This window comes from Periophthalmus magnuspinnatus, chromosome 23 (genome assembly GCF_009829125.3).
Source record: "Periophthalmus magnuspinnatus isolate fPerMag1 chromosome 23, fPerMag1.2.pri, whole genome shotgun sequence".
Taxonomy (NCBI): Eukaryota; Metazoa; Chordata; class Actinopteri; order Gobiiformes; family Gobiidae; genus Periophthalmus; species Periophthalmus magnuspinnatus.
In genome coordinates, this window is record NC_047148.1 from 5,821,940 (window position 1) to 5,849,008 (window position 27,069).

General features: G+C 40.2%; 1 protein-coding gene across 2 annotated transcripts; it reads right to left on the reverse strand.

The window, feature by feature from the left end:
- Nucleotides 1-9,674: 9,674 nt before the first annotated feature.
- pus7l (pseudouridine synthase 7 like) lies at nt 9,675-18,487 on the reverse strand. Of its 2 annotated transcripts, none has more exons than XM_033989537.2 (9): nt 17,551-18,487; nt 16,465-16,624; nt 15,725-15,929; nt 15,552-15,650; nt 14,664-14,745; nt 14,410-14,575; nt 13,531-13,651; nt 12,731-12,784; nt 9,675-11,263 (listed from the first exon to the last, which is right to left on the reverse strand). In XM_033989537.2, the coding sequence occupies exons 1-9, from the start codon at nt 18,290-18,292 to the stop codon at nt 10,907-10,909; spliced, it is 1,986 nt and encodes a 661-aa protein (XP_033845428.1). In that variant the 5' UTR covers nt 18,293-18,487; the 3' UTR covers nt 9,675-10,906. The 2 variants fall into 2 exon arrangements, with proteins under 2 accessions (XP_033845428.1, XP_055087952.1); XM_055231977.1 differs by having other exon boundaries at nt 10,607-11,263; nt 15,552-15,617; nt 17,551-18,354.
- Nucleotides 18,488-27,069: the final 8,582 nt, after the last annotated feature.

Here is a 27,069-nt window from a genome sequence, read left to right on the forward strand (position 1 = left end):
TTTATCCACAGTTTTGTTTAAAGCTGCTCTATGTAACTTTTCTACAAATACATTTACAAATACCTTGAAACACACGCGTTATTACTGTGAGCAGGATCACCTCTCCACAGATCTGACCTGTAATTTGACCAGACCTGTAATTTGGCATCATCAGAAAATTAATACCTTATTGTGAAACATTCAGGGAAAAGCAAAAACATCTCCATGGAAACAGGCACTTCCCTTTAAGACCACTTTTTTGAGAGTGATATTTAAAAGCTTTGAATGTTGATATTGAAGTAAAATTGAATCTCGTGCAGTTTGTTGGCTGGAAACATTGCGGATAATCCAAGAAACCTCAAATAAATGTACACGTCCATCGAGACTGAGATCGTCTTGGATTTATTAGTTATGGAAACACCCACAGGAAGGTCAGACATAGTGCGGACATGCACCAAATTTCACAGAGGAGAAAAAAAAACATTTTGGCTGAAGTCTGGACCCAATAGTTGACGTAATAGGGTTAACTTGTCAGAATTTCCAGTGTAATGTATTGTAATATATTTTAATTGGATTGCATACGCTATTTTATAATTTTCTGGTGTTAAATTGTGGTGTTGGGGTGACAGTAGTGATAGAACACAGTAGTTGTTATCTAATGGTCAGATTCCAGCTTCATGCACGCTACTAATGTGCCCTTGAGCAGGACACTTCACTATCACCTTGCCTATAAATGTGGTGTGTGATGAAAAATGCAATATAAAGCAATTGTGATTATCCAAAATCATTCTATATAAGACTAATGCATTCTTATTCAATGACCGTTTTTACACTCTTTATGTGGTTTACCTGATTAGTAAAGGTTTATTACTTTCATGTCACTGTGGGAAAAGTCATGCCGAATTAAGATTGAGTTAAGATACGCTTTTCCATAGTAATAATTCACATCAGTTGCATTATTTATGAGACCAGATGCCATACGCTATACACATACACTTCTCAAATAATACCTGTTTGTTCCAGATTAGAGACATAGACAGACATCATTAAACGAAAGGTTAGATGTCGTCATAACTTAAGTCCTCTCCTTTGATCCGCCCTTCCTTGTATTAGCACAGGAAACGATCGTGCATTACAAACTGGTGAGGGAATATATCCAGCCAAGTGCCTAATCTAGACAATGTTGTTTTTATTTTGTGTTTCAGTGCTCAGTTATAAGAAAATACTACATCGGGTTCAAAGACAATGTTGGAAACAGCTGACCATTTGTGTCCAATCACCAACAAGATGATGGAACATTTTGAAATCCCTTCAACATTATAATGACATTATACCTTTAGACTCAACACAATAGAAAAGTCAACCAAGCTCAGACAAAGTGAAAACATGTGTTTTTGTAATCTGATTGATTGTATGTCTATTTAAAGTAGCCATAGCTGTACTGGGACATATACAGAGACAGGCACGTGTTCATTTGGCGAGCTGATGTTTTCAACCATACCATTAACTGGGATCAAAGTGACATCCTTTGGGTTGGAAGACAGATATTTTAACAACTTTGTAACCATACCGTCTTCACAGTGCCCGATTTGGTCAGATTTCAGAAGCTAAGCAAGGGCTGGTCAATGCTTGGATGGGAAAATGTTGGGTATTCCAGGTGCCACAGTGGGACGCCAGTGGCTCTAGTGGAAACCGCCATTGTGTCCTTGGGCAAGACTCTTCACCCACCCTGCCTAGTATGAGTCTTGCTTTCATTAGTCTACCCCAAGACAGTAGCTTACCACCACTGAAGTGAAGTGAATAATGTGATTTGGGTAACTTGAAAGGCTCTATATAGTTCAATGCATTGTGATTATTATTTGTTTTTTACTTTGAATGGCTCAAGAACAGTGTAAAATCACATGTTGTATTGAAATTTTATTGAAAATTAATTTTACATTTATTTTCTTCTCACAATAATTGCGTGAGTCTCCCAGTTACACACTTGTTCTCTATGATAGTGGCCCGTTTTGACAGGTAGGCAGGTGTTGACGTACAGGATCCTTTGGGGCTAAATCGTGTGCAACGCTCATGTTGATGTCTTTATAAAGCCTTAAAGGAGATGAGTGAGTACTGCAGGCTTTGTCCTCAGTTAAAAACCATATCGCCAAATTAAAGAAGAGGCTATGGCGGTTCACTGAGTTTGTATACATCCTGAAATCATAACAAGAAGCAGATAAGAGGTCCCACCAACCAAGGGAAATGCACAGGTGTTTTGTAGCTTCTAAACCAGAGAGAGATAGGTTTTTTATCATTGTGTTTATCTCCATAAAGAGCTATAGTCCAAATGTATGTCTCGGTGTGTGTGGTCCAACTCCCAAACCACAAATCACGACATCTGGTCCCATTTGTTTTCGTCAGCATCATCACATTTTCACTTTTATTTCAAAATGATGAACAGTTTTTTAAATAAAACCAGCCTCCCCCAGTCTGACCCTGTGTCCTTTCAATTTAGCAGTAACTTCTTCAAAAGTAGCAAATACATTTACTTCAATGAACTTATGCTTTGCTTTTTTCCCCTTAATTAACTATGGCCATACTGTAGCCACCACAGCCGCTTAATGTAATTACGTGTTAAACTAAGCACAATATGTACTTTCTGTTACTGCTCCAAACCTGATGTTGGTCACAGTTTCTCAGAAATTGTTTAATATGACAATAATATATAGTGAAATACACAGAATACCACACATTTTAATTTTAGGCTTGGGTGAATTTTAAAGTTAAATAACATGTTTTTGCTGACACCTAGTGGCTGCTTTACTCTGCATCAGTGCTCAGTTAGATGTGATATGTTTTAGTTTACATTTTGTTTGTAATTTATGTAAATTCATATATTGCAATAGTAATTAGACACAAAATGTTTATAACAATACAGATGTAAACCCTGCTGTTTAAATGCACAAATCTCCTTAGGCCCCTGCTGTTTAAGATGCTGGATTTGATGTGCTTTGTTAATGACATACAGTCCCAGTGTTTATTAAAAACAAGATGAACAATGTTTTTGTCTTTTACTCTGTACTGAAATGATTGTCTACAGTGAAAGAATGGGAATAGTTTAGATGCTTAATTTAAGGCTTTTCTGAAAAGAATGGAACTGTAACACAAGACATACCTCATGATGTCTTTATGCTGTATGTTTAGAACACACTTAACTGCAGTCACTGCAGGGCGTAATATCTAGATACATAAAACCTTTATTGGTAAATTTATCTCAAAGTTGTAAAGGCCACAAACCACTTGGTGATTTTACAATTATCTGTAAAAGATTTGCTGTAGATATCACAGTAACCTATTGGCAGCAGGATGACAGTTACTTACTGCAGTAAAGTGATACAGTACTTAAGTGATACTGTAAAATACAATACATTGAATGATACTATACAGTGAACATACAGTAACTGTAATCCATTTGTACAGTAGGTTAGTAGGCAAGGCAAGTTTATTTGTATAACTCAGTTCGTACACAAAGTGCTTTACAGAATAAGAAAGAAAAAACATTAAAATCACATAATCACAAATCAAAACATAAACAATCATCACAACATTTACAACACAGAATAAAAACATTTCAGTCATATGCACAGATAAAAAGAACCGTTTTGAGCCTGTATTTAAACGTTGTCAAAGTAGAGGCCTGTCTCATATCTTCAGGAAGACTGCTCCAGGTTTTATTTGCACACAACTGCTTAAAACATGTGGGAGATGTACTTTGGTGCTAAGCCATGGAGAGACTTGTACACAAGTAGAATTGTTTTAAAGTCTATTCTCTGAGCCACAGGAAGCCAGTGCAGAGACCTCAGCACTGGATGTACTGCAACAATTTTACTGCTCATTTGTAGAGGCCAGTGAGCAGGCCATTATAATAGTTTTACCAACTAGAGACAAATGCACGAATGTTTCTGCAAGTCTGGTTTAGTGTTGTTGTATAGTGATACTGTAGAGAGACTTTACAATACTACTCAGGAAATCCAATACAATTAAATACTGGTCTAACATACATAATATGTAACGATATATAAATTATCATTGTACTGGCTCTAAGAGAAGGTAGTGAGCCCATAGGTACTATGTATAGTCAGTGTATTTTACAAATAGAAGTAATGTTACCAAACCCTTACAGAGGAAAAAGCATACACAAATGTTAACTAATTCCTTTTTTTACAACCAAGATGAAAGTATATCCATTGCACAGTCCAGTAACCAAAATTCTCAATCATTCCATCACTGAGACTGTATTTCCTAATGTGTGGAAAGCAGCAGTTATGATTGCAGTGTACAAAAGTGGAAATCGTTTATCAGTGTCTAACTAGGCTAATCACAGGGTCCAAAAATGCAGAGAAAAGGTAATACAGACTTACAGTACTGACTGACTGTTTCAGTGTGAGTCAGCCTGAAAATGACAGTTGACTAATATATAACTCTTTTTGTACAATTAGGGGTACCAGGTTAGCACAGGCAATGGGACCAGGACTAAATTAAATTAGCATCAATATTTCACATATTTGCATAATAACTTTCACTATTTAACTTTGCTGAACTAATAACTGTTCTGTTTTAGCCATATATTGTAAATAATAATAAAAATGTAAATATATTTACTAATTTTCTTCCATGAAGAACAGTAATGCTACTACAGTATCTGTAATCTGTACTGTAATATTTACAGTAGTAATACTGTAAGTATTACAGTAACCTTACTGTATATTTTACAGTAGTTTACTGTATTTTTTTACAGGACTATGTATCTTACTTTACAGTAGTTTACCTTCTGTAAAAGTAGCTTACAGTATGGTACTGTTCATATTACAGTAAATCACTGTGAAAATTATAACACTCTGTTATAGTGTGGATAGAAAAGGTGTCCCATGAACAGAAGCCAGTTTCATATGTGTAGCTCTCTGAGTTCAGTCTTGATGTACAAGGTAAGTTACCGGTAATGTTCCAATTCCTAAACCAAAGATGTGTACTTTTTGTTTTTTACCCCTGCAGATCCACATAAAGGCCTATAGCAGTTTCTTAGGGAAAACAAAGGCAGATATAACACATGGAAAAGAACTGGGAGTTGGACCAAACGTTGGGAGTGGACAAACACAGAAGATATATGGTCCCTCAGCCTCATGTCTGGCTGTTTGTGTGGGTAGAGAGAGTACATGTGCGATAGTATATGTGCCATAGCTAATTTTAGCCTCTTTATGTGTATGTTAGCCAAGCAGTTGATGATAAATGCAGCTTTTTACTCTGTTCAACATATTAACTAATGGTCTGAGCAGGGTTGCATGTGAGACACGGTGTAGATAATGTGGACTATAGTGATATCAGCAGGCCATATATAAACAATATCGGTCATGATTTTGTGAAGGGAGAGTTTGATGGAGGTGCTTTGAGAAGAGAAAGTGAAAGGGGAAAATCCATGCAGGATATATATAAGTGAATCAGGAAATAACTTGGTCCCTCAGAGATCTTCAGTAACCTCTAGAGTAGAACAGGAAGTGACTCCATCAATCACCAAAGGCAGGTCTTTCTCCTGTCTGCAGAGGGCACAGGGAACAGCAGCTGCTCCTCTCCAAACCTGATTTTAACTTTGCATTATATGAACATGTGGAGTTTAGAGTCAACAGGGTAAATACAGCACTAGAGGCAGAACTGACGTAATGGCAGAACATGGGGCTGGGGCTTTATAAAGTAATAGCTGAAGTGGAGTGTTAGATACATTATTTTAGAATGCTATAAATTATAAAGATGTTGAGTTCTGTCCCTCCTAATTTTTGGCCCAACTGGCACTAACAACAAGATGGCCTTGGGCTTGACTACTGGGCCTTTCTATGCAGTGTTTTCATGTCATTGTCCTATCTGTTTATAAACTCAATCTTATATAATTTCTGACATGTAATTTCTGGTCTCAAAATATTCCCAAACATGTGCAAATACGCCCAATGTTTAGACAATGGGCAAACTGTACATGCAAACTACAGTGTAAAAGGATCCTATTTATTGCAAAGTCTGCAGAAGCAATGGCATCAGTGGCTATATTTTGCACATATTCTCCTAGCTCAGCAGAAAGCCTGTCTCTGTGTATTGGTGGTGACAGGGCTGTGTGTTTGGGCATCAGGCTGAATTCTGAAACAGCACTGGCAGCAGACTTTTGGTTCATCTCAGTCTCTCCATTAAAAATAATGAGCGTTCCTGCACCTCTCTCAGCTCACAACCACCACACTGTGGTGTATGTGTTCACTGTATCTTGGGCTCAGCAGCTTTTCTCATTGAGTTTAGAAAGAAAAAGCTCACAGCAATATGGAGTAACCTGATATTCACACTACGACAAAATATTAACACAAAATTTGGTTGACTAGCAAAATCAACACCTAAGCTTTCCAAATTGCTGTCATTAAGGATTACAGTTGGGCTAAATGTGGATACAACAAAAATAAACTGAAATACATCACCAAATGACCAAACATAGCCTATGCCAGAAGAAAAAAAGGACAATGTAACTGTATCTAAATCATGAATAAGCAGCTCTCAGCTCTTCTCCTTTGGGCCAGTCAATTAATCCATATGCTGTACATAAAAATGGGTTATATTTCCATTTGTATGTATACATCAAACACACTGTACAACCATTTGACATATATTACATTTATTATGGTGTATTTCATTGCAGTTGACAAAATACCAATTTCAGTATAGCTTTTTCTGTCTTATCTAGTATTTTGACTTCAAAGATGCACATAAATAAATACATAAAGAAATATTTAAATAAACACTGTCCCTGAGGACAAATTGTCTGTATCACTATAAACTTGTCACACTACACTATAGATCTTTACCATGTCCAATATGACTCATCAGTGCAGCCTTTACATAGCTGCATTACCTCATTCAATAATCATTTTGCTCTGATACGCGCTAGTCTTTCCACTCGTCGATAGCTGGGTCAGTGCAGTTTCCACATGTGACCCACTAAACTGCCTCCTGTTCCAGAGACGTACACTCAGCCTCTACTTCTACAGCCTCAACATGGCACTGTCCCAACAACCCAGGGTCAGAATGCATGGGTGGTATGTGAACCAATGTCATTTAAAGTTTGCTACACAGAATAAGGAAAGCACCATAAACGGTACAGTTATATTATTTCTTAAGTTAATGTGACCTTAATAAATAACTACAAGTTTGTAAGATTATACACTGAATCCTGGAACAAATCTGCGACAGATGCTTGAGCCACCTCAGCTGCTCCTCTTGACACGGAGGAGCAGCAGCTCTATTCCAAGCTCCTCCAGTGTAACTGAGCTCCCCACCCTATCTATAAGAGAGCCCCTAGGCACCCTGTGGAGGAAACTCATCTCAACCGCTTGTATCCGCGAACTTGTCCTTTCAGTCATTACCCAAAGCTCATGACCACAGGTGAAAGTAGGAATGTAGACTGACCAGTAAATCAACAGCTTTGCCTTTTCGACTCAGCTCTGCATTACTGCAGACGCTGCACCGAGATACGTGAAGTCCTCCACCCAGGTGGAGAGGGCAGGCCACTTTTTTCCTGTTAAGGACCATGGCCTTGGATTTGGAGGAGTTGATTCTCTTCCCATCCGCTTCACACTTTGCTGCAAACTACCCCAGTGCATGTCACAGGTCCTGGTTCGATGAAGCCATTAGAACAACATCATTTACAAATAGCAGAGATGAGATCCTGTGGACCCAGACCCCCTCAGGCCTTTGTGTCCATGAAAACAATTAACAGAACCAGTGACAAAGGGCAGCCCTGATGGAGTCCAACATGCACTGGGAACAGGTCTGAGTTACTGCCGACAATGCGAACACAGCTGCTGCTCTGGCCATACAGGGACCAAACAGCCCTTAGCAAAGGGCCCCGGACCCCATACTCCCGGAGCACCCCTCAAAGGTCACCACGAGGGACGGTCAAAGGTTTGGACTTCAAATATCAGTCAGATTCTCCTTTCCGCTACACTGGAATAGACCTTACCAGGGAAGCTAAGGAGGCAAATTCCCCTGTATTTGGAACACACCCTCCAGTGTGCCTTCTTAAACAGAGGGACCACCCTGGCTTACCAGTCCAGAGGCACTGTCTCCAACCGTGATGTTACAGAGGCACCACCAGTTGGTGATCAGTTGACATCCCTCTCTTCACACAAATGTCCAAGACACGTGGCCAAAGGTGAGATGGCACAACAACAAAGATGTTCAATGACCATTGGCCTAGTGTGTCCTGATGACATGTTTACTGAAGGACACCCATGTGCTTGAACATGGTGTTCATTATGGACTAACACAAAAGTTCAATAACAAAACACCACACAGATCCAGAGCAGGGAGGCCGTTCTTCCCGATCACCCCTCTTCAGGTGTCACTGTCGTTGCCCATGTGGGCCCATGAAGTGCTCAATCTGTGCACTGTTTGGCCCGTAGGCCGACACAACAGTGAGAGACCTGTCTCCGACCCGAAGGCACAGGGACGCAACTCTCTTGTTCACTGGGGTGAACTCCAAGACGTGGCAGCTGAGCTGTGGGGCAATAAGCAAGCCTACACCAGCCCTCCGCCTCTCCCCGCAGGCAACACCAGAGAAAAGCAGCATTCAACCCCTCTCAAGGAGTTGGGTTCCAGAGCCCAAGCTCTGATATTCACGTAATTAAATCGAAATACTTGTGCCTTCATGCACTGTTGAATAAAGCCAACAAATGTCACATCAATGTGCAATTCCAATAAATCATTGACTTAAACCTAATACAATATTATGTATACACAAGAGGGTCAAACTAAACTCAAAATGTCAAAGAAGCTGTAAGTCTGTAGCTATGGTGCTTCATTTCTGAATGCACAGTGACTTGAAACAACATTATTGCTTATGCTACCCCTCCCTCTGCAGCCTATGGTCTTGTATACACAGACTGTCAGCTGCAGACTACACTGCAGTGTGGATGACAGGGCCCAGAATACAGGCAGGCCCCCTGAACTAGGCTCAGAAACTTACATTAACATCTGTTTATAGAAACTGCACATACACACTGTAGTTTTGTGCCAGTGTCAACTTAAAGATGCACTGTGTCATTTTTCTGGAGGAGGTCCTGCCACTAGGAGATGTTACTGTTTTGCGAGGAATGTTCCATAGTATGGCATTAAACATGCTTATGGAGGTGCTGCCATGAGGCCAAGTGAGATCTGTGAAAAGGTGAGCTCACTTAATTTTCTTTTTTTTTTCTTTTGTTTTTTGAGCAATAAAAAAAATATGTAATTAATTAAATGTTTATGGCATATTTTGTGGTGTAATGATATGCTCTCTGCATTTGACCCATACCACAATGATACAGGCACAACTTGCCGGGTGGAGTGGGCAGAATCGCAGAACACTTCTCCAAATCTTGAGCTGGATCTTATGGCATATTTTTGGTCTATGTGCCATTTTGGGTTAATGAGAGGACATGCAAGCCCCACGCTTTCTGAATAACCAATTGGAAACCTTTATTTGTGTTTGTTCACATATCAGTTTACTAGATTTAGGATTTTCCCAACAACTGAACATTAAAAGTATATGATATATGACATATATTAGATTTATTGGTTCTAATAAAGTATCAAGAACATTGGACCAAACTGCTAATCACCTGTCAAAATGGACCCCTGAGGCTTCCAACAAAAAACACATTCAAGTCATTTATTATATAGCCAAAGATCAAGGAAAGAGGTTGCATAGTCTTCAGTTATAAACCACTTTCCTGATGGATAGAGTGTCACAAGAAACTAAAGTTTAAAAAGTGCAGAATCTCATTACAGCAAATGTGTCGTGTAGCTCAAAGGCAAGTACTCTATCAGGCAGTTGCATCTGATGACAACCGTTTCCAAATCTTCCTCCAGCTATAATAATCTGAAAGCACAGCCAGTGAAATTAACTCTGCTTCAGTATTGTCATAAAAAAATCTATAAATTAGTTACACACTGATTGACTGTAATTATAGCAGACAGTTATGGGTAATTATGGGTTTATATGCATGTGTTAAACTGTCTCTCTAAAGGACTGCATTTTGGTTAGCCGGGAATAATTTCATTAGTGTAAAATATTGGGCGTCTGTGAGCATTTTCATAGCATTTAAATACAAAATGTACATCTTTGAGAATGGTAATTTTGGACATTAAAACAACAAAATATAAGGAAGTAAAATTTGATAATATATTAGTTAACAGATTAATACACCATTATAGATTTTGGGAGGTATTCAGAATGTGTGACAAAGTTTGGGAAGTACTCGAGACAAAACAGTTGAGAACTACTAGCCAAGATAATAAATGATACTGTGTTCATATGATGCAGTTTAGCTTGTTCCTGTTGATAAATGTATCACTTAAACTCAGAGCTATATACCGCCAATCTGCAAATTCCTATCTGTTGTCTCCATCTAGTGTCCGTTGCAGCAAAGCGTACAATGACAATAACCAAATCTGTACAGTATTTTATTACTTATAGGTCATCTATAATTTGGATATCATTAAATAAAATTAACTTCAAATAACACTGCACATATGGTATCATTATGTACTTATACCAGTCAGGCAAAAACGTTTATCATAGTGGTTTTTGAACAATTTAAATATTTCGGGTGAATTCACGCAAATGTAAGTACAGTTGCTAAAACAGATCTTGTTTTTTAAAAATTGTAGTATTTCTTTCTAATTTCTTTTTGTTACCATCTTCTACAGATATTACCAAGAAACATGATGACTTTTTTAAAATGCCACTTATCGTTATTCGCAATTGAACTCTTTGTTTGTTATTCTAGTGAGGTGTCAGTACAAAATTGTAGGTTACAGTAATACATTTCCAATTGTAAAATGTAAAGGCAGAAATGGTACAAAATTGGACAAAATGTGTTTCAGACTAATTTACCATAAACTTCATGACTTCTCTGAGGTACACAGTGGCATAGCAGGAAGGGAAGAGGTCAAAATTTAAAGTAAGATTTAGTTTGACTTGGTCCTCTGTTTTGTCATTCCCCCCTTCATCTACCGCCTCCGTGCAGTTTCCCACTCCATCTTCTTGCTCTCTTTGCAGCCTGTAGTCGAGGTTGCGTGGAAAGGCCAGTAGAGGGCGGTAGCAGCCAGGCACATTCAGTTTGAGGCTGTTGACTCTGAACCTGCAGCTCTCCAGTCCATCTTTAGACAGTCTCTCTCTGTACCAGGCCCCCATAGCGTTTTCAGGATATTTCACTGTGTTTCCTGGCATTGGGAGGAGTACCTGAAATATGTTATAAAGACATGATAATTAAATTGGTGAGGAACTTCTCCAATAAAGGTCATTAACAAGAAATGATGTCATAATTTCAGATGGATGGCAGGGGTTTATGTAACTCTAATGGTGATTTACATTTCTGAAAGATGTACACATACACCCTTTGTGTTTCTTAATGTAGCCCAACAGTAAAAACTCTATGATGCATGATTAGGTTTGGTAGTATAGCAGTCATTAGGGAATCCATTTATAATACAGGCAATTGGCTTTGTGCTCAACAGCGCTCTGGAACCTCACTGTTAGTGTCACTACTTTCTGTCCAATTCTATCTCTATCAGGATTTTTCAGAGTTATGCCAAAATTAATAAATATTTATATTATCTTGTGTATAAGATAAGAAAGTGGACAGGGAGCTGTGGATGGATGTCACTGACAATATCTTAAAAACTACACAACTAAGATGAATACTTCACCGGAGGACACTTCTGTGTTTAGAGAGACGTTTGTGCCTCAATGCTAAAGCTAATGCAAATTTTGAGGCATAATGAATATTAAAACAACACTGCAAACTTAAGTATTTTATCCATCCATCCATCCATTTTCTTCCGCTTATCCGGGGCCGGGTCGCGGGGGCAGCAGTCTAAGCAGGGACTCCCAGACTTCCCTCACCCCGGACACGTCCTCCAGCTCCTCCGGTGGGACCCCAAGGCGTTCCCAGGCCAGCCGAGAGACATAGTCCCTCCAGCGTGTCCTGGGTCTTCCCCGGGGCCTCCTCCCGGTGGGACATGCCCAGTATTTTAATTGGGTAGTATTTTTTTTATTCATTTGAATTTTAATAGGTTGTTTATTTTATGTTTTATGATTTTATAAAAAGTGACTGTTAGTTTGAGATGCAGTGAGCTAGCAAGCATGCTGCTGTGCACAAAGCCTATTAACTATATTTTGAAATCATAGTATTACTGTGTTTGGAGTTAAGTTTCATTTCTACTACCTACATGTAGTATATAATTTAACAAAAACAATGCAAGTATTGAGATTGTCTGTGGTTGTCAGGGCAAATGATTTGCCTTTTAAAAATACATTTGGTCACATTTTTCTATAGCGCTTTTCTACCTTCAAGGCACTCAAAGCGCTTTACAACAAGGAACATTCACACACCAGTGTACGCAGACACTGAGGGCAAAGTGGGTTAAGTGTCTTGCCCAAGGACACAATGACAGCATTCATCTGTGTGAGTTAGAATCGCACCGCCAACCTATGGATCAGTGGATCTGACCACTCAACCAATGATGTTTATGTCGAGAGCAGGATTTGAACCGCCAACCTTTGGATCTACCAACTGAGCTACTGTCTCCACCGCATCGAATTTACAGCCTGGAATGTACCATTTGTTGGGTGAAAGTTGTGCAGTAGGGGGTGGCATATATTTTCTAAGTATAGCCCCTTGAAAAACAGTTGACAGAATTAACATACTTGTCCCAGTGTGTAGACTCTCCCCCTCTCCTCCTCCTCTGTTACCACATGGATCTGGAAAAACAGGCAGACATAGACAGCAATAAAACTGCAGGCAAAAATGATGGTACAAAACAATCTTAGAAAGCATAAATAATATTACTTTTAAAGGTGCAGCATTCTTACTGTGAGAGGGGTTGCCTTTCCACATATCTTACCTGTAATTTTACTTGGTGGTGTCAACTGGTTGTCTCCATGGAGATGTCTAATGTTAAACCATGGAACATTCCAGGCAAAGCTGTAGCATTTCCATAGAGACAAGCAGACCCTCCCACCATAAAAGATTTAGATTTATATTTGTTTTCATAGTATGTAACTAATACCCCATCTAACATGCTTCACAAAGATGTCAAATATTAATACACTGTTCACTGTAACACTACCATTTAAAGCCATGTTAGGTTGACACCTCTGCTGCATCCAATATAAGTACAAAGACGCAGCCAATACAGTTGAAACATTCCATTCCAATTCCCTGAGAAGTAGCAGTGTGTTTATTATGGCAGAATGTTTGAGCTTAGGTTTATTACCTACATGCCACTTTTTCAGATGCAGATATAAAAATGAATTAATGAGCTGACTCACTGCCAAACACAATTTACCTGTTTGTACAATAGTAAACTTGAACTTTGAACCTTGAGCCCAACTCAAGAAAATAAAGCATTTTAACATAGAGCCATTTATGTGTTAATTCACCAGTTTCTTCAATTAATAAAATAAACTGACCACCATAAGAATGTGTTGTGTATGTGCAAAATTACCTGGTTTGAGCTCGTGTCAGCACTGTCATCCATTGTGCCAGTCACCTCCTGCACCAGATCTCCTTGCTTAACACTATGGCCTAAAATACTCAGTCTATGTGCCACAGCTTCATTCCACACTCTACAAACAAAATAATAAAACAAACATAATGCAATCATGTAATTACGTTTGATATGATTTCTTTTGACCTGAATGTTTCTTGTTTTACTGTTGCTTATACACTCTAAGCTTTGCCTCACACTCCAACTACCCCATAACTTGGGTACTAGACAAATACATTTCTTTCTATGGTAGTAAACTGTCTTTTATTTCTATATTAGGTTATATTTTCTTGTTTTAATGATATTGATTTAATGATATATATCACTGTGCTGCTCTGTCTGGTTTCTTGTAACCAATTTTAACATTCATCTTGCATGTCCTGCTGCTGCTGTGCTAATCTAATACTAATCTGTGAAATGTTCTATGTTTAACCATGATATGTCTGACTGTGACCCCTCTTCCCAGGGTGCCTCCTCTATATCTGGAAAAGACTACAGATGGATCCTAGATTGTTGGCTTACTCTGGCACATTCTATGTTTGCATAGTTTGGCCAATATGTGTATTCATTTATTTATCATCCCATACTATTTTATTTAGCCAGCACCGATCTATTAACATAAATACAAAAAATATGTGTGTAGTTATTATTCTTATGAACAAAAGTCTCCTTTCACAGATCATTAAAATATTTCTTTCTATTTATACCCAACCAAGTCACCAACTATGTGCTATCCTTGTCATTAAAAAAATAAAACAAATAAAGTTAGTGTATTGAACAAACATGGTTCATTTTGTATTATGTTCATTTTACATAAGTGCTATTGTAAGCTCATACCTGCTGCAGTACGAGTGCAAGTAGAAGATCCTGGTGCTGTGGGGCAGACTTAGCCAGGCTTGACCACAGCCGTCTGGACCTGTGCCATAACGGTTCATAGCACGAAGCATTAGACGTTCCCTTGCTTTGGATTCTGGCATCAACAACAAGGCCTCTTTTGCATTTCCTGCGGCGGGAAAACAAAACTAGTCCGAGCTACGGTGTTATTTTACATGATCTAGCAGTCCTTTAAGCAACTTCCAGTCAAGACTTACCTGTTTCAAGAAAATGTCGCTTAGCTTGGTTTTGAGGCTCGTCTCCCTTGTCTGGAGTAAAGAAAAGATGTACTGCACTGACCTGAAAAAGCACAAGATATCTTTTTGTTTTAATTCATATGTATTCATTAAGTCCAGCAGTATAAATGGGCACTTACTATGTATGCCTATGCTCAGGTCTCTGCACTGGCTTCCTGTGGCTCAGAGAATAGACTTTAAAGCAGCTCTGTTTGTGAACAAGTCTCTCCTTGGCGTAGCACCAAATACATCTCCGATAAGTCAGTACTATATGAACCCTCTCACACTTAGACTAACCATCGAGAATCAGCGTTTTAGTTTTATGCAGCTAAAACCTGGAACAGTCTTCGTGAAGATGTGAGACAGGCCTTTGACAATGTTTAAATCCAGGCTCAAAACAGTTCTGTTTAGCTGTGCATATGACTGAAAGGTATTTATTCTGCACTCTTCTATTTTAATGTTAATTTTATGATGACTAATTATATTTTCATTTGTTTGTACTGTGATTTGAATGTTTTCTTATTCTGTAAATTTACTTTGTGTACAAATTGTGCTATACAAATAAACTTGCCTTGCCTATGTAACTTTTCTTGTATATCAACTTGTTAAATTACACATGGTTTTATTGCTCAAAATTACCTTGTGAAATATGCATTACTGTAATGCATATGTGGAAGGGCAAACAGTACATATTACTGTACTATTTGCCCTTCCACAGATCTGAACTGGCTTGATAGTATCACATGTTTGTCTCCATAGAGATAGATTACTATAGAAATAGAAACATTCCAGACAAAGCAATAACATCTCCATGAGGACAAGAAGGTTGCGGACCAGAAAGGATACATAATTAAAATATTTTTAACTTACCATGTCCTCTTTGAGCAGTGCCAGCCCTATTTGGTCAGACTGAACTCTCTGGGTTATGCCAAATCTCTGTGGACCATAGTAGTTTACAAATCCAGTGTTCTGAATGAGGAAAACAAAAGTCATAGCATTTGCTTAAAAGAAACTAAAATATTTAAAATTATTCTTTACAGTACCTTGACCATTTCTACTGCTGCCTTCACCAGGTCTTCCGTATAGGCGAGTGGGACGGGCCCATCATAAATATGCGGTTTTATGCCCCGAACAACAATATCAAAATGATTTCCCCGAAGCCGCCCAAGCTTCAGTGGTTCACTGACAGATCGAACAGCAAAAAGCTGGATCCCTTTTCTTTCAAACTCTGCAGCCTTCTCTTTCAACCTAAAACCAAAACAATACCAAAATATCAAAACTACTTTATCAAGGGGTGGACTATATGGAAAACAAATCACATCATCATTTCCTTAAAACCTTGGTTGCTATTTAGAGCTTATCACAATTCTGTTACACTTACATTGCATTCCTTGAAATGTTCCACAGCATAGCATTATCTTTCTTACATTTAGTCAATTACAGGTGTTTTTATTGCAAAAACAAAAACACATGGTCTGATAATGTAATCTGCTTGACTCTATGGAGATGCATATTATAACAGACTGTGGCAAGGCAAAAACTATAAAATCTCCATGGAGACTAGCAGGTAACAGACCCTCTCCCAGAAATGTTACTAAGTGCATCTTTAAATCTGCTTTTCACTTATTCAGACAATGACAGACGTTGACCAATAGGAGGAGTGAGAGAGGCAAATCAAAACTGGCACAGAGTCAGCCAAACAACAATTACATTTTACATATTTCCCTTTCCTAATTAGATCTATAGATATTACATCTTCTAAGCACTGTATATGATCACACACCTCTCTGGAGACACCTTCTTGACCACCATAGACTGGTAGGTGATGGCTCTCTTGTCTTTGATGCCTGCATAGGTGAAGTCTGACGGCAGAACTCCAAGCTCAGTGGCCATGTAGCTAATAGCTTCTAAAGTCTCCAGATTCTCCTTACACAAAGTGAATGCTGAAATATAGGGGCATAATTATAGTTTAATGAAATCATATTAGCAGAATAATAGTTGACAACTGACAAAGAAAAGATGTGCAACTGTAATATTGTGTAATTTTAAAAGTTTACTTCCACCCCTACAGGTGGGCGATGCCACAAAATTCACCATCACAATTTTCTTAAAATCTAGATCCCAATTTCATATTTATAGCAATACATGTACACTCATGTTTAAATTCATGTACAAATTCAGTTTTAAACTGTTCGATTTATATAAAATATGATCAAAAATGCAGCAAAAAATCTGTTAAAAAATGTTCTAGTAACTAGTAAGTATTTTTCATGTGTACTTTTTACTTTTGCTTAAGTACAATTTTGGAAGCAGTACTTGTACTGTAATTGATTACAGTTTTAGTCATGTAACTGTACTTTTAGATAAGTACAAATTTGCAATTCTCTTGAAATATCATGTACACAGTTGCATCTGAAATCTGATTTCGTTCCAGTTGTCCCCATGTGTGTATGTTTGGACAAGGAAAATTATGCAAAAAAGGGAAAGCTAAAGTGGTAAATAAAAATGAAAGAAAAATGTTAAAGTTATTTTTAAAGTCATTGTACTTTGGCTTCCACATACAACAGTTACTATTGATTCTATTGACTGCTCGACACATCACCAAAGTAAACATTCACTAAAAAAACATATCTAATTATTGGCTTATTGGATTATCTGGTTATCTCTTCTTTTCTGGCCATGCAAATGTACCCAGTATTACATGGATCTGAAAACAAGTGGATTTTTATACCTTACCTTACACTATATTGATTAGATTAAGGATGGCATGTTGTACTGTTTATTGGTGTGCAGTGGTTTTACATTGCATTTTTGTAATTACACAGTTATTGTCACTTCTATACAATCAAATGCACATTGTACCACCTACCTGTGTAAATGTCTTCTTGTCTGCAGTCCTCCGCTGTCCTCTTCTTTGGCTTCCCTCTCTCCCTCAGTCTCACAGAGATTGAAGTTTTGCCCTGATCTGTGAAGCTCTTTGTCTCCACCAATTTCCCAAACCTTCGGCTCAGGAAGCGGTGCACAGCTGTCCTATGTTCCTTACTATCATCAGGTAAAAACGTATATGAGGATCCACTAACTTTAGCGTCTGTGAATCTGAAGAATGCATCTGCCTCCTCTTCAGAAACCAATTGCTTGAGCTCTTTGTAGTCTTGGCTTTCTTGAACTTTTATCTCACATTGGTTGGTTGTTGTCATCAAAAAAGGAAAGCGAAGTTTGACAGTTCTATGCACGTTTGCCCTTTGGTGCTTGTCAGTGAAACTTCCCAAACTTAACTCTTGGTCTGATGAGAATCCATTTTTCAAAGAAGATACAAACTGCTCCAGCTTATCACTGATTCCTTGACTCAAAATGACAGCCAAATCTAAGATCTCTGGACTGGGTGAGTTACAGTCTTGTTCAGTCTTTTGTATAATAGGAGAAACATCAGGTTCCTTAACAGATTCTCTAGTTTTCTCAACAAAACTACGGGGTACGTCTTCAGAAATAGTTGATTTGCTGACCTGATTTCCAGAAATGTCTATCTCCGTCACTACAAAGTCTCTGGTGAAGTTTTTTATGCTGCCAGTAAAACCCTCGTGTTTTGACATTAAGTAAACTGAAGCCATCATCTTATACGGCTTTGTTTGAATAAAAAGCTAAATTGCACACCGATTTGCATTGTTTAACATTATCCAACGATCCTACATGCAATGGTTAATATTCAGCCTTGATCTGTAGTTATATAATTTCGATATACAAGCAAATAATAGCAGAACTCCAGAGATTAGCAGAACAGCTACCGTACAGCATGGCACCGCGGAGCCAGAAGAAAACAAATGTCACGTGTCTGTCACATGACTAACTACGTCCGTTTACTTCCGGAAGTGTTTCCGGCATTTTTAAATTATTATTATTATTATTATTATTATTATTATTATTATTAGTAGTAGTAGTAGTAGTAGTAGTAGTAGTAGTAGTAGTAGTAGTAGTAGTAGTAGTAGTAGTAGTAGTAGTAGTAGTTGTAGTAGTAGTAGTAGTATTTTATTATTTTTTTTAGAAAAAGTTGACAAATGGCTTGCTTGATATATTTCATGCTATTTATTTTAGAAATAACGGTGAATGGTTGAAGCTGCAGGTCTCCTGTCTGGGAGCATTTCGGAAGATAGCACCGTGTGATTATAAAATTAAAATCAATCACTGACCATATATATATATCCAGACCAAGAGAAACAAGCAAGCTCTTCTCACAGGTAGGCTATACTAGATATTATGCCCACTTTAGGGACTGCAATGACTGGTTGAAATAATTCTGACTTCTCAACTGTTAACAATTAATATGGGAAAATAATAAAAATTGCCCCTGTATATTGGCCCAAAAATATTGGCAGAGCTTATGGGCTATCGGTTTCTTGGATTTTAAATCCATATTTGTCAATCTCATATTTTTAAGTAGTTTGTTTGTATCACACAATTCATACTCAAAGTAATTCAAAGTGCTTTACGGAATAAGAAAGACATTAAAATTGCAATATAAGAGTGCAGAATAAAAACCTTTCAGTCATATGCACAGCTAAACAGAACCGTTTTAACCTTGGCTTTAAACATAGTAGTAGAGGCCTGTCTCATATCTTTAGGAAGAATGTTCCAGATTTTAGCTGCATAAAATTGAAACGCTGATTCAGTAGCACCTCAAACACGCACAACCACATGAGGAAGAAACATCAGGAAGATCAGACTTCATTGCAAGTACCTGCTAATGAGGTCAATTCTGAGAATCCTGAATGTAAGTCATATTTTTACAAACCTTGAACCTCAACTTCAACAATGCAGTACGAATGCCTTTGTTTAGTTTTTGTCATTTACAGTGACAAAGAAAGAGCGCGTGGATTTAGCCTTGGTGAAAATGTTTGTGTCACTTCTCTGGCTGTTCTCATGTGTCAAGGGAAAAGGTTTCAGAGAAATGATGAAGTTTTTATCCCGACTGCCAAAGAGGCTTTATGGAAAACTCAACGGGAAGGATCCTAACTATTACTCCTCCTCAAATGACTCGGAATAAAAATGCATTTGGGACTTGTTGTTTAAAAGTCTGGTTTTGGCTTCAGTTCAAGTGTTGTAGAGTTTCATGTTGCAGGTTGCTGCTTTTCTCCAGGGCTAGTTCTGGTTTACAGGGATATCCCAAAATGGATCAAGGCAAGAACTAAATCACAAGTCAACCCTCTGTTGCCTCACAGTTTGTGTGGTTTTTTTTTCTTTCAATGTTATTTATATAGAGCATTTAAAAACAATTTCAGCTGACCGAAGAGCTTCACATAAAAGTCAACAAAAATAAATACACAGACAACATAATGCATGGCCAAAGAACAATAAAATACCAAGATATCCTAGCTAGCATTAAATCCCAGGAAGAAGAGGTGGGTTTTCCGTCTAGTCCTAAATTGCATTAAAGACTGCGAGGATTTGACAGGCAGAGGGAGGCTGTTCCTGTCTTGGCACTGCCACAGACAAGGCCTCTGGTATTGAACCTGGCTTTAGGCAAAGGCAGCACAAGCTCGTCAGCTGACATTAGGGCTCTGGGTTGTTCTAGTTTGACAGTTAAATATCAAAAACTTTGCGCACGTTCAAAGTGATTGTAAAACATGTTTACATTTAATTTTCTATTGTTTGCATTGACAAATGTTCAAACATTAAAATAGTTATTAAACTATAAACCATCAAATCCATCCATTTTCTTCCGCTTATCTAGAGCCGGGTCGTGGGGGCAGCAGTCTAAGCAGGGACTCCCAAACTTCCCTCACCCCAGACACATCCTCCAGCTCCTCCGGTGGGATCCCAAGGCGTTCCCAGGCCAGCCGAGAGACATAGTCCCTCCAGCGTGTCCTGGGTCTTCCCCGGGGCCTCCTCCCGGTGGGACATGCCCAGAACACCTCCCTAGGGAGGCGTCCAGGATGCCCGAGCCACCTCAGCTGGCTCCTCTCAACGTGTAGGAGCAGCGGCTCTACTCTGAGCTCCTCCCGTGTGACTGACTCACCCTATCCCTAAGGGTGCGCCCAGCCACTCTGCGGAGGAAACCCATTTCGGCCGCTTGTATTCGGTCATTACCCAGAGCTCATGACAATAGGTGAGGGTAGGAGCGTAGATTGACCGGTAAATCGAGAGCTTCGCCTTCCGGCTCAGCTCCTTCTTCACCACAACGGACCGATACAGTGACCGCATCACTGCAGATGCTGCACCGATCCGCCTGTCAATCTCACGCTCCATCCTTCCCTTACTTGTGAACAAGACCCCAAAATACTTGAACTCCTCCACTTGGGGCAGAGACTCACCACCCACCTGGAGAGGGCAAACCACCTTTTTCCGGTCGAGAACCATGGCCTCGGATTTGGAGGAGCTGATTCTCATCCCAGCCACTTCACACTCGGCTGCAAACTGCTCCAGTGTCTGCTGCAGGTCCTGGCTCGATGAAGCCATCAGAACAACATCATCCGCAAACAGCAGAGATGAGATCCTGTGGTTCCCGTACCAGACCCCCTCCGGCCCTCCCGGAGCACCCCCCAAAGGACACCACGAGGGACATGGTCGAATGCCTTCTCCAAATCCACAAAACACATGTGGACTGGTTGGGCATACTCCCATGAACCCTCGAGGACCCGATGAGGACCCGAGAGTATAAAGCTGGTCCAGTGTTCCACGACCGGGATGAAAACTGCACTGCTCCTCCTGAATCCGAGGTTCGACTATCGGTCGGATTCTCCTCTCCAGTACCCTGGAGTAGACCTTACCGGGAAGGCTGAGGAGTGTGATTCCCCCTGTAATTGGAACACACCCTCCGGTCCCCCTTCTTATAGGGGAGGGACCACCACCCCGGTCTGCCATTCCAGTGGTACTGTCCCCGACCGCCACGCGATGTTGCAGAGACGTGTCAGCCAAGACAGTCCCACAACATCCAGAGACTTGAGGTACTCGGGACGGATCTCGTCCACCCCCGGAGCCTTGCCACCGAGGAGCTTGCTAACCACCTCGGTGACTTCAGCCAGGGTGATGGACGAATCTGCCTCCGGGTCCCCAGTCTCTGCTTCCTCCTCGGAAGACATGACGGGGGGATTGAGGAGATCCTCAAAGTATTCCTTCCACTGCCCGACAACATCCCCAGTCGAGGTCAGCAGCTCTCCACCCGCACTGTAAACAGTGTTGGTGAAGCACTGCTTCCCCATCCTGAGGCGTCTGACGGCTTGCCAGAATCTTTGAGGCCGTCCGATAGTCCTCCTCCATGGCCTCCCCGAACTCCTCCCAACCTCGAGTTTTTGCCTCTGCAACTGCACAAGCCGCAGCACGCTTGGCCCGCCTGTACTCATCGGCTGCCTCAGGAGTCCCACGAGCCAACAAGGCTCGATAGGACTCCTTCTTCAGCTTGACGGCATCCCTTACTTCCGGTGTCCACCACCGGGTTCGGGGATTGCCGCCGCGACAAGCACCGCAGACCTTACGACCACAGCTACGAGCGGCCGCATTGACAATAGAGGTGGAGAACATGGCCCACTCGGAGTCCATGTCTCCAACCTCCCCCGGGATCAGGGAGAAGTTCGCGCGGAGGTGTGAGTTGAAGACCCCTCTGACAGAAGACTCTGCCAGGCGTTCCCAACAGACCCTCACAATACGCTTGGGTCTACCAGGTCTGCCCGGCTTCCTCCTCCGCCAGCGGATCCAACTCACCACCACGTGGTGATCGGTTGACAGGTCAGCCCCTCTCTTCACCCGAGTGTCCAAGACACGCGGTCGGAGATCAGATGACACGACAACAAAGTCGATCATCGACCTCTGACCTAGAGTGTCCTGGTGCCATGTGCACCGATGGACACCCTTGTGCTCGAACATGGTGTTTGTTATGGACAAACTGTGACTAGCACAGAAGTCCAATAACAAAACACCACTCGGGTTCAGATCAGGGAGGCCGTTCTTCCCAATCACACCCCTCCAGGTGTCACTGTCGTTACCCACATGGGCGTTGAAGTCCCCCAGGAGAACAACGGAGTCCCCAGTCGGTGCACTGTCTAGTACCCCTCCCAGGGACTCCAAGAAGGCCGGGTACTCTGCACTGCTGTTTGGCCCGACACAACAGTGAGAGACCTGTCCCCAACCCGAAGGCCCAGGGACGCGGCCCTCTCGTTCACCGGGGTGAACCCCAACACGAAGCGGCTGAGCTGTGGGGCAATGAGCAAGCCCACACCTTGCCACCTCTCCCCGCAGGCAATGCCAGAGGAATGGAGAGTCCAGCCCCTCTCAAGAAGTTGGGTTCCAGAGCCCAAACTGTGCGTGGAGGCGAGGCCGACTATATCTAGTCAGTAACGCTCAACCTCCCGCACAAGCTCCGGCTCTTCCCCCCCAGTGAGGTGACATTCCATGTCCCCAGAGCCAGTCTCCATGTCCAGAGATCCGGTCGTCGAGGCCCCTTCCTTCGACTGCCGCCCAGATCTTCATGCACCGGCCCCTTACGGATCCTCTTGCGGGTGGTGGGTCCACATGAGGACGGCCCCACGTCACTCCTTCGGGCTGAGCCTGGCCGGGCCCCGTGGGAAAAGGCCCGGCCACCAGGCGCTCGCTGTCGAGCACCCACCCCAGGCCTGGCTCCACAGTGGGGCCCCGGTAACGCCGGTCCGGGCCACGTAGCTTGCCTTGATTTAACTCTCTTCATAAGGGGCTTCTGAACCATCAAATCAAAATGTCAAAACTTTGTGTTTTGTTTTGGGGTTTTTTATCAGGCACATAACCCCCTTCCCTCCTTTGCCTTTGTGAATCTTAGTTTTAGTGTAGTTTTGGGTGTGGAAGGACTCAGATTGTCATTTGGGTTGGGTTTAATGCAGTCATCTACAATTGACTACAGTAATAGCAACTGTATGGAAGAAGCATATTTTTTTGATTACTGCAAACCAAAGATCTTCCAAACAAAGCAAAACCACACTATTTTGTAAGGTGTCAAAGCAGTTACTCACCATTATAAAAATCATATTGAATTCATCATAAAATTGCTCATCTCTTTATTAAGAAACAATCCACTTTGTGCAGAATCATTGAAGAATGCCTTTTTTACTTAAATAAAACTCATTGTTGAGTATAAACAGATGTGAGTCGGCAGACGTCAGTGCATTGATTTTGCGACTCCTCACTGGGTCCAAAGTCATCTGCTAAATCTCAGCTGGAGCTGTTTTCTTCAGGGCAGAGGTTGCTTTCAGAACTATAGGATTTTACACAACTTCCTGTCTGAGAGGAGTGCACATGGATCATAACAACAGTTATGTCACCAATAGCTGTTAATTCTCTAAATACTTAAAGGACCATAGTCAGATTTCACGATCTCACATCTAGGTAGTAATCTTAGTTTCTTGGATAACATTGTAATCTAGTGCAGTGCATCTGTTTAAATAGCCATCCAAAATAGCAGCGCAGCTGTGGGTCTGCTGTGTCTCACGGGACCAAAAGTTAAAGGGATTTGCAGGAAAGAAAAACTCATCTCATTTGAAAAATTCCAGAAAATATGTTTTGAATGTGAAATAAATGCCAAACAACAAAAACACAACAAAATAGACCAGGAGTTGTGTGTGTAAATGATTTGAACGTTTTGTTTTGTTTTTTTTCAGTGGGACAGATGCTATACATAGTTATTGATATGTTTTATTTACATTCTCTTGTGCTATCTTTTTAAAGGATATATATTTGATTTAAATGAGAAATACATTCATTGTCAAACTCCAGGTCAAGGGGTCACAAATAAGTGTACTTTATGTGCTAGTTCTAAGCTCTGATAAGGATGTGCCTCTGGGGTAAAAACACTTAAGGTAAGCTAAAATGTAAAAAAATAAAATTAAATTAAATTTGGTTGTGGAAATTTCATTTAGTAATAGAATGTCATTTAAAACTCAAAATAATAGTACTTTATATATTATATTATCATGAGGTCTTATTCTTGTTCTCATCTGCTTTGCTCATATGCTTTTGCAATTTTTCAGTTCTACAACCCTAAATACAATCCTTTCTTTTTCTTCTTCACAATAAATGGTCTACTTTTAAGGATCTCCTGCTTCTTCTTTGCAACATCAGTTTTCCATCAAATCTCTACTTCTCCTGTATCTTTGGAATAAGGCCAGTGTGCACACAGACTGCGCCGCCCACTGACTTCCTGTGTCCATACAATGTCCTCTGTTTCTCGGTTGAGTGAGCGTGTGTCAAATGTCCCTCTGAGGTTGACTGAGAAGCAGGGAGCGTGTTTCCGAACGTGTTTGTGTCTCATGCTGTCCAGATGTTCCCACAAACAACAAGGGCAAACAGCAGATCTAGAATCAGGCTGAAGTTATTAAAGGATTTTTTTTGTCAGGATTTAAAACACTGAAATAATTAACTGGCCTTTTTAGACAAACCTAAACTTTATGTCCATTAACACTGCATTTGTTAAAGGGGCCACATTATGCTATTTTCTGATCTATGTTATAATATTGTTTCCTCATCGCAAACATACCTGGAGATGTGTTTTGTTTTATTCATGCATGTTTAACACTCAAATCCTGCATATTCAGGCTCTCAAACAGAAAATACTCTGTTCCACCTTGTGATATCATATGGTAAAACAGGAAGTGCTCCACTGTGTTTTTAAACTCCACACACCTTCACTAGAATTATTTTGGATCATTTTAGCCCTGGAATTGCCAACCTTCACTGAACTAAAGGTAAAAGGTCACTGTTAACTTGAAAACTACCACTACATGACATCACAAGGTGGAACAGAGCATTTTGAGCTTTGGAAATGTAATAAATGAGTAATAAACACGTGTGAATAAAACAAAACACAACTTCAGGTATATATATTTTGATGCATTAACAACATTATAACATGGCTTAAGGTGTAATATTGTGTAATATTGGACCTTTAACTTATTTTCCTGTTTATTTATTTTTATCTTCATTTACCCCGTATCTATTGCATTACTTGCGAGGCAGGCAGTTTGATCTTGACTATCCAGTGCCATATGAATGAGCTAGATGAAGTGGGTGAGCGATTGAAGACGCTTGGAGAGGTATTAGCAGCCACATCAGTCCCATGACAGCTACTAACACACAGAAGTAGGTGAATGAATAATGCAATGTAAGGAGTCTTCAAAACAAAGCCTAAATCCATCATTATTATTGAAGCTATGTGATTTAAGATTGTAATGACTCTTTCTGGATCATTTACAGTTTCACTAAAATCCTCTTCATTGGACTGATGCTTTGTTGATGTACAGTTAGTGAGGGGCTGGGGGCAGGTCATGTGACTGGACACACTCTGACTGGTGTCTTTGTGACTGACACAACGACAGACAAAAGCTGCTTTGAGGCTCGTAAAGCAGCTTATTATTATTGTACAGTAATGCTATATATTCTCAATGATGCTGTTGTACACAAACGCATAAATTACGGCGTTTGAATGCAGTGATTTTCATGAGATTGTATTGAAAAATGCTTACAGCTTGAGACAAGAAACACAACCATTACTAAACCATAATAATTGTTCAGAAATATTTCAGATCATTGTGATTTTTGTTTCGAACTATTTACCCTCACTTGGTCTACTGTTACGGTAAGCAAATATTCAACCATTCACTGGAAGCATTTGTGAAACACTCTCCCTTTTGGCATAGTGGGAGGTGAGACCGTGCCGACACAGCAGCACATTGTTGCATCATATTATTATTAATTAATTTGTCCTGATTTGAATTGTGCTGAATGTTCCAATGCTTACAGACCCTTAAATGTTTAATGTTTCAGTCAAAAATGTAGGCCTTCTTCTGGTGCAGCAATATGACATTAGAGTGTGCTTATATTTCAAGTGTATGATTAATGCCAAGCCCAAAACATTTCATTTTTCTTTTAAATGAACTTAAGCCTCTGCGAGTAAACAAAGTATGCATATATAGATCTATGTAGTCTATAAATTAAAACCCTTCCTGAGCATAGTGGTTTGCATTTCCACCTCACAGTGAGATGATCCTTGGTTTGATTCCCGGGCCAGGTGAGTCCATTTTGTGCACATTTTGTTCTCTATGTAGGTTTATCCATACACTAAATGGGATCTGCTCTTGGGCAGGCACTTTCAGTAAAGGTTCAATCTATAAAACTATAGTTAATAATGGAGTGCAGGATTTTTTTTTTTCTTTTGTTGGCATAATTCAGACATTATATTAGTATAATAAATAATACGCAAATTTTACCTTCCTATGCAAAGTTAGCAGTTATTGCAACATCTATTTAGCTTTATGTTTTGTGATGCGTTTTGATGAGAAGTGACTGAACCGGTCAGTTCCCTTCACTTGAACTAACCTCACCCCTCAGATGCACTGATTTCACGCGCCCTCTATCCCCGATGGGCAGGGCTTTCCAG

Coding starts and splice junctions, on each gene's coding strand:
- pus7l (XM_033989537.2), bottom strand. CDS start 18,292: ATGATGGCTTCAGTTTACTTAATGTCAAAACACGAGGGTTTTACTGGC. Junction 15,651..15,724: donor CAGCAGTAGAAATGGTCAAG/GTACTGTAAAGA, acceptor TTCCTCATTCAG/AACACTGGATTTGTAAACTA. Junction 13,652..14,409: donor TTGCACTCGTACTGCAGCAG/GTATGAGCTTAC, acceptor TTTTGTTTGTAG/AGTGTGGAATGAAGCTGTGG.